The sequence below is a fragment of the Mesitornis unicolor genome, unplaced genomic scaffold, assembly GCF_000695765.1.
Source record: "Mesitornis unicolor isolate BGI_N332 unplaced genomic scaffold, ASM69576v1 scaffold50856, whole genome shotgun sequence".
In the NCBI taxonomy this organism is placed as follows: Eukaryota; Metazoa; Chordata; class Aves; order Mesitornithiformes; family Mesitornithidae; genus Mesitornis; species Mesitornis unicolor.
Window position 1 is genome coordinate 8740 of NW_010189882.1, and position 7667 is coordinate 16406.

General features: G+C 44.4%; 1 protein-coding gene across 1 annotated transcript; it reads right to left on the minus strand.

Annotated features, from left to right (window-relative positions):
* Positions 1 to 1412: 1412 nt before the first annotated feature.
* MANBAL (mannosidase, beta A, lysosomal-like) lies at positions 1413 to 4251 on the minus strand. The gene is made up of 2 exons (XM_010186203.1): positions 4102 to 4251; positions 1413 to 1520 (listed from the first exon to the last, which is right to left on the minus strand). The coding sequence occupies exons 1-2, from the start codon at positions 4249 to 4251 to the stop codon at positions 1413 to 1415; spliced, it is 258 nt and encodes an 85-aa protein (XP_010184505.1).
* Positions 4252 to 7667: the final 3416 nt, after the last annotated feature.

A 7667-nucleotide genomic window follows, 5' to 3' on the forward strand; every position in this document is an offset into this window, starting at 1 on the left:
CAGACCTGGGCTCACAAAGCATTTGGGAATTGAGGATGGGAGTCTCTGTATGCAAACAGGATCGCAGACTCACAGCCCTGCCAGAGAACCCTTCCTTCAAAGTCGCTCTGAACCCTGGGTGCGCCTAAAAGAGCAGGTTCTCCTCCCATTGACTCATTCGTGATCAAACAAACCAAGATGTGAGCTGGCATCAGGAAGCTTGAGCTGCCCTAGAGAGACTCTATGGCTATGTCACCACCTATCTCTTTCCAGTCCTGTCTAGCCATATTTAAATCTAAGACTAGATTGTCCCTGGGTCTGAAGAGCCAGAGCCTGAAGGAACATCATGTATATGTCTCTTGCCATATAGTCATGTTAGACAGCCAGCTTGCCTCCCCTTGGATCTTAAAATACCGCATCTCCTCAGGCTGAGATCATATTTACCTTCAGGAAGAATTCAGCAAGAGGAGATGGAGCAGACTACAGCAGGTAAGGCTGGGAGGGAGTTTGCAAATGCAACAAACCCCAGCAGTGCTGGAATGGAGCACACGGTTAAGACTCACCCAGCTGACAGAAGGGTTTAACCGTACAGTGAGGCAGTGCTGTTTGATATATGACCAATGCAGCACTCACAGACTTCCGCCTCAGAGCGGCTTTTCTCCAACATGCAGTGCCTGGTCTGCCCAAGTTTCCAAGATTACCTCATTAGCACAGGCATTAAATTCTGCACTTTTCTGAATAAAATTGTTTCCCAATCCTTGTAGTCATTGCAGTTTCCCCCACAGCCTCAATTCCCTGAAATGTACCTGCTTTCAAAAGTGGGAATAGAAAGGAAAAGTGCATGGGTGGGGAATAAGAAAGAGGTAGCAACACTGGGGAAATGAAAGCTTTCATCTATAGCAGTCTGGAATCTGATGAGTTGTTACCTAAAGAACTAAAGAATATGACAAAGACACTATTATTAAGCCATAAAATGCTACTATGTATTTCAGACTAGATGACAACAGAGATGAATACAAAGCTGTGTAGTGTGGTCCTTGATCCCTTTGCCTTCAAAAAGTACAACACAAAGTGGTATCCAAAATAGCAAACCCATGCTCCACCTTCCACAGGGACTCTACTACAACTTCTAGCCAGCACGGAGGCGCTAGGACAACAGCTCTCTCTACCCATCAGAAATGACAGAAGTCACTGACTGACACATTAATCATGTCAAATGAAGTCCTGGATATGTGAAGTCTTCTTTGCTTGTAAGGAATCTATGGCAGAACTCCATCCCTTCCACTCTTATAAATTCCTTTCCCTTGTCCCTGAAAGGTAAAGCATGGCAATGCCAGAAACCATTTAATACAGTTAGCTGCCTTTGACGCCATATCTGAGGAAACATGATTATAGGTGATTATTTCGTCTTTTGAGGCTTATCGGTCATGGCCTTATCGTTTCTTTTTGGTTTCCTTCTTGGGTTTCTTGCTGATCTGTGGAGCAGTTGCCTTTGGCTTCTTCACTGTCTCTGAATTCTTAGGCTCAAAACTGTCCGAGTCCTACAAGAATCAATTAAGAAACAGTCAGTGATTTTTGTTTTTACAATTTGCTGACAGCTTACTTTGGGAATCTGAGTACAAGCCAAAGGAAGCAAGTGCTGGGTATCTCTGTTGGAACACATCTATATCAAACTGAGTCCACATTTAATGAGGCTCAAGCAGCACCATCTCTGCTTCTCCCGCATGTGCTTTTTGATTAGTGTGAGTTTATGCACAGAAACAGCTTGTTACCAGAGAAGCCGTTAAAAGCTTAAGTGTCTAAAACAGGCTTTGGAGAAGAAAAACAAAACCAACTTTAAAAGCAAGAAGAAAATCAACACTAAATTAAAACTATTCAAATTAGGAAAAGAAGATACCATATAATTACCAGTGTGCCTGGAAACATTCAGCAGGTATTTCTGCCAAATGTTAATCATTATCATGTGCAAGACAAAAAGTATTCCCTAAAACAGTAGTAAGAATGTAAAGATCAGAGCCTCTAAACCAAGCTCAAAACCCAGGGAGGGAACTGCAAGCAAATCTTTCTTCACCTGGACTAACCAGGAATGCTTAGATATCCTGCTTGATTCCTTCAGGGGAGATGACAGGTAATATTTCAGCCATGGGAAATAAAGTCTACTTATCTTGTAAAAACACACGGGAACAGCACCAGTCTCATTTGAGAAAGCACACACATGCAGATTGCCTCCTTTCATTAAATGCATTTGAGTACAAATATTGCTTTAGCATCTTGGTTTCTATCAGTCAGAGTGTGCCAACTGGAAAAGGACACACAAAAAATGGCTGAGCAAGACGTGCTAGTTTCAAGCTTCCAAGACAGCGCTCCAGATAATGGAGGGGGAGGCGAGCATCTGACAGTATCCTTTTAATCAAGGAGCTTGGTTCAAACGTCTCTCAAGTTACTGGGCTATTACAGTTCAGATCTGTGTGGCTTTCCAAGGAAGAAGACTTGGCTGGCTTTCCAAAGGCTGTAATCGGTGCATGGAGAGCTGGCAGGCTCTGGAGAAATGGAGCAACATGCAGTTCTTACTCAGGAATGCAGCGTGCTGCTGCTGTACAGTGAACACTGCTGCCTTCTAATGTTCAAACCAAGGTAGACTTCAAAGCCTGAAGCCTCCAAGACAGAGAAGCTCCTCAATATCCAACCCAGACTCAAGCGTCATTCACAAATTCTGGAGTGGTAGCCTCTGGTGTTTACAGTCTTGCAAATTAGTCATATGGACAGTAAATTAAGAGGACAGTATACACATGGAGAAAATAAAAAGCAGAGCATGCAAGCATCAAAGCATGCTTGTACACTTAAACAGTAACAAGTCCTTGAGCTTTATTGTTTTAGCTGGGGGTCTGGTCTTCAGTTTCCCACTTCAAGCTAAAGCTCTCACTCTTTACAGCTTTCAAGAATCAGGCTACTCAGTATTTCTCAAAAATCTATCAGGGCAAACCACGGACTCTGACAGATAGGCACTGGCGGCTGCAGAGTAACAGTGCAAGGCTTGCAATGCCACTGCATCATGACCGGCAGCTGCCTGCTTCATGTCCCTGCTGGGAGCTGCAGCTCCTGCGGCAGGATCAGCAGGAGGGAGCACGCACCCATGCTGGGGCAGCATCACTAATCCAGTGCATTGGCACAACTTCACATCACATCAACAGTTAAAGGTGAAAGAGTTGGGTCATGAACTGCAACCTTCACACTGTACCTCACCCTCAGGCACTCCCCTTCCCCACATAGGCCGAAAACTTCTATGCTTCCTCTGCACAAGAGGGAGGCAAACACAGCAACAAAGACAGCCTGAAAACAAAATTTCCCATGCTGAGTTGTTACTGAAAATATACCATACACACTTAGACAAAATCTGTATCAAACCACCAAACCTGCAGTCTGAGCATCAACACTAAAATGTGGTGCCCCAGCACCACAGACACTACCAAGCACATGGAGCTCTTTTATCAGAAAAGCTGGGTAGATGCAGGTCATCCCACTGTGGCCCAGTCTAAAGGAACTGGAGCCCTGTAGCTCACTTCAGCCTTTCATGTTAACCTTCTCTGGTACTAACTGCATCAAAGGACCCTCTACTTGCCAGCACAGGATTGGGTGTCAGTAGTGAAAACTGCCTTCCTCATGTTAGCATACACTAGAAATTTCACCTATATCTTGCTTCCAAGAATCACACACAAATTAGAGCCCAAAGTAATTTCCTGAAAGGCAGGGCCTGCAAAGGGGATGCCCTGCCTAGCAATTAATCAAGCAAATCAGAAGTAGGATGACAATACGGAGTTGGGACTAAAACCACCTCATGTATAGTCAGAAACAGCATGTACATTTAGCACACCTTGCCAGGGCTTCTGGTCACTTTTTTCACTGATATTCAGAGAGACCCTGGCTCAGGTATTTGTTCCTGACTTTCTAATCTGTGGATACATCACAAAAGCTGGAGGTGGGAAAGCTAGAAGGAAAGAACAATTAAAGTGCCATCAATCCCAGGGGCAGACCACTGTGTCTCCATTAGCTACTCAAAGCTCCCTCCCATCCTATTTTCTCAGAATCTGCCCATCTATATCAATATTAAAGAGCACTGCTTACTGTCTTATGGGACTTTGAAACTGGCAGGATTATGGCTAGCACACAGATAAGCTGGAAAATGGCTCCGAAGAAGAGTCCATAGCGTAGCACATTCTCCATGAATGTAGGCTCAGGGATTTCAGGTGGGGAGAAATCCAACTCAGCAGCCATTGTGCGTGCACCCTTCTCCTCCAACGCTCTCAAGAAGACTGGTTACTACAAGGGGAGAAAAAAAGAGCAATTATTTGCATCATGCTTTCTAAAATTCACTTTCCATTATCAAAAAATGACAGACTACTGCATGCACCCTTTTTGAAGATACCTTTGATGTCCAGACCCAATAACAAAGAGGGAAATGAAAGTTTCATTTTATTTGGATGCTTGTCTTTAACCACCTGCCCAGGAGTCCTCACATGCTAGGATTAGTCCATTTGCAGATGAGGGGAAGACAAACAAAATATGAACCATATTTGAGAAACAATAATGGAAAAACTTAAAAAGCAAGAATATACTTCTCCCCAAAGTCAATCATGCATGCAAGATTATTATTATTCATTTTCACTTATGTTGTGTATGTGGTCACAGCCTTGTTTTAGAAGGCGTACAAAACCAACTGCTACTTAAATAAACCACGCAGAAGGCAGATCTGTTGAAGACAGAGGAACGAGTTATGTGTTTAAAGTTAAGCATGGCTTTAGTGGCTGGTTACACTAAGCCCCATATACCTTGAGACGGTCACACAGGTAGTTTGTGGCAGAGTTAAATATCGATCTCTGGGCTCCCAAGCCAGTTTCCCAGCCACAGACCATCCTTTCTTCCTTCCCTTATCTTTTGCTAATGGAGTTGTCAATTCATTCTGTGAATGACTAATGGCTTTCTACAATAACGGAGAACTCTCCTGCCAGAATTGCTGCAGTATGCCACAGAAAGTCCCAAAAGGGAAATTCAGTTAGTTTGAGATGCCATCAGAACTCAGTTGTGATTACTGTCTTACTCTGTTTTCCTGACCTGCATGATCCTGGTGTATATTTATTGAACCAGCACTACTTATTGATACTTACAATTCTCTACATTACTGAAGCTTGTGCGTGAGATTGAGCTGCACACATGCTTCAGCTGAATGGTTGTAATCTGCTTCCTAGAAATTATCTCCAAAGCAGGCTCTGTATTTCTCAGGAGAGGAGATTTCTACAATCTGCAGATGTGACCCAGTTCAGAAAGATGGTAAACTTAAGAGTACAATTTGAGTAAAGTTATAGTTGACAAATTTGAGAATAAATCAACAACGCAATGCCATTGCACAGCAGGCAAATGTCATTTGGGGACATACTAATAGGAGTGGTATAAAAATTACAAGAAATAATTGTTTTGTTTTAATTCAGCTGAAGTATGGGAAATTATTTTCAATTTTAAAAGACAGGAAAAAATTTCCGAATGCACAGGCCTGCAGTCACTGGAACACAGAGACTGTGGAAGCCCCGTTACTGGTGATTCAGAAGAGCAGATCAGATAAGCATTCGCCTGGGATGGGGTGTGAGTGCACATAATCCTGCCTTTGAATCAGGCAGTAAGAATAGGTGACCTTTTGTGGTCCCTCCCAGGTCTGTACTTCAGTGAAAGCATTTTTTGAATTCTGATTAAAATTCAATAAGCGAGGGCTGCATAGGACCTGTACACGAAGCCAGAATACACGCTGGGCCACGCAGGCTCAGCAAGTCCCAACGCAGACCCAAAGACTGCACCGGCCATACAACGGTGCTAACAAAGCCTGTGTGAAAGTGGCTCATCCCTAACTGCTTGTAACCTTTAAAACACCCTCTCCTCCTGTCCACTAAGGCAGCAGTTACTAAGCAAGAAACAGAATCATGGGAAACTTCACCCCCGATTTGCATTTATTTGACTTTATTTATTGGGCTATCTTTTGAAAACGTTATTCTTGCCCACCCCTTCTCCAACAGAGGAGGAAGTGATGTTGCTTCATTCCTCACACAGTTTCCTCAGGGCAAACTCCTACTGAAAATCCTGATTCATACACCTGAAACACCGCACACAAAAATAAACCAGCAAAGAAAACCGACACAATTAAATCAAAAAATCTCCACCCTCATCTTCCGCAAGTCTTCCCTCCTTTCCCCTTTTCTATTTCACCTCCTTTGAGCATATTAGTAATTTTCTAACAAATCCCAGGTGATACAACCAGCATCAAGAGCTCTTACGCAGGCTGGCAGCAGCTGCCACTGCCATCTGAAGCACTACCCCATGAAATATGAAGAAAGCTCAGAGAAGACCTGACATCATGCTCCAACTAGCCACAGTGACTGTCCTTGCTTGCACGTTAGCCACAGCAGGCAACTCACATTCAAACCATCAGTCTCTCCGCTATTAGTGGAGCTGAATTAATATTAGCAAAAATCTTCCCCGTTTAAAAAAACCTCATGTGGTTAACAGAAGACCCAAACACGCACACGCATGCACAGAGGCTAAGCTTTATGTCAGTGACCAGGCTAAAGTTGAACACTGGAGACCCAGGGCTTGGTGTCAGGCACGCTGCCTTCTGCACTGACCACAAAGCTTGCAAAGTGAGTTCTCTCACTGAGAGCATGACCTCCTTGCACTGCGCTTTGCAGCTAATCCAGCAGGTTCCTGGATGACAATGGAGCGTTCCTGAGAAGCTAACAGTTTCACCACTTCTTCCTTGGCTAACAACGCTGCTTCTCCACAGGTATCAGCCACGTTTTTCCTCAGACTGCCGCACCTATTAACATGGCTACACTTAAAGTAATTGTTCTCAAATTGTGTTTAAAGATCAGCACTCCTCTTTCAGACTCCGAGAGGAAGCTTCCTCCCATCCCTCATTTGGTCCAACAGCAGCTACTCCCTCTCCCTATCTCACTGGAACATAACAGCAGAGATACGTCACAACAGTTGCACTGCACTACAGGAATTGATTTGACTGTGTGAAAATATTCAGTCTTGCCTCTTATTCGGGTTTTACAGCAAGCCAGCTACCCCAGAGTGCCTGGTCCTGTAGCAAAGTCAGAACGGGCCTGAGAGCGAGTGGCTACTCAGGGCTGCAGGCTCATGCTTTTACTCAGTCGCACTGGAAGATGAAGCTGCTGTCCTCCTGGGCGCAGGATCAGGCCCTGTCATAACTGTGTCTTCTCAGGATCAGGGCTGCAGACCAGTCACCTCATAAGTAGGAGAGGCTCAAACCTTTCTTTTTGCTGTCCTATGTTTCCCAACCAGCATGTTCAAGATCTAGCACTATACAAATTATTAGCATGGGACAAAGTCACAGGAGCACTTGGAGTAAAATGTATCACCTTCCTCTTGGGGTGAAAAAAAAGAGCAACAGTATCAGTGCAGAACAGGAAAGCTGCTGTACAAGCAGCAGCAAAAAAAGCCTCACACTGCGTTTCTGAAATGCGTTAGTAGGTGCTGGGATGGAGACTGCTCAATTCATATCAGCTTCAGGGGGATCTGCAAGTGCTAAGCACCACTGAAAACAAGACCACTAGCGAGGCCAAGGAGCCCGTCTGTAGGCTAACTGGCCCGGCGCCAGGCAGCCGGGTTTGCCAGCCGTGCTC

Excerpts from the sequence above, each read along its gene's own strand:
- MANBAL (XM_010186203.1), bottom strand. The coding sequence starts at position 4,251 with ATGGCTGCTGAGTTGGATTTCTCCCCACCTGAAATCCCTGAGCCTACA. Across the intron at positions 1,521-4,101 it reads TTTCAAAGTCCCATAAGACA|GACTCGGACAGTTTTGAGCC; the intron begins GTAAGCAGTGCT and ends TGATTCTTGTAG.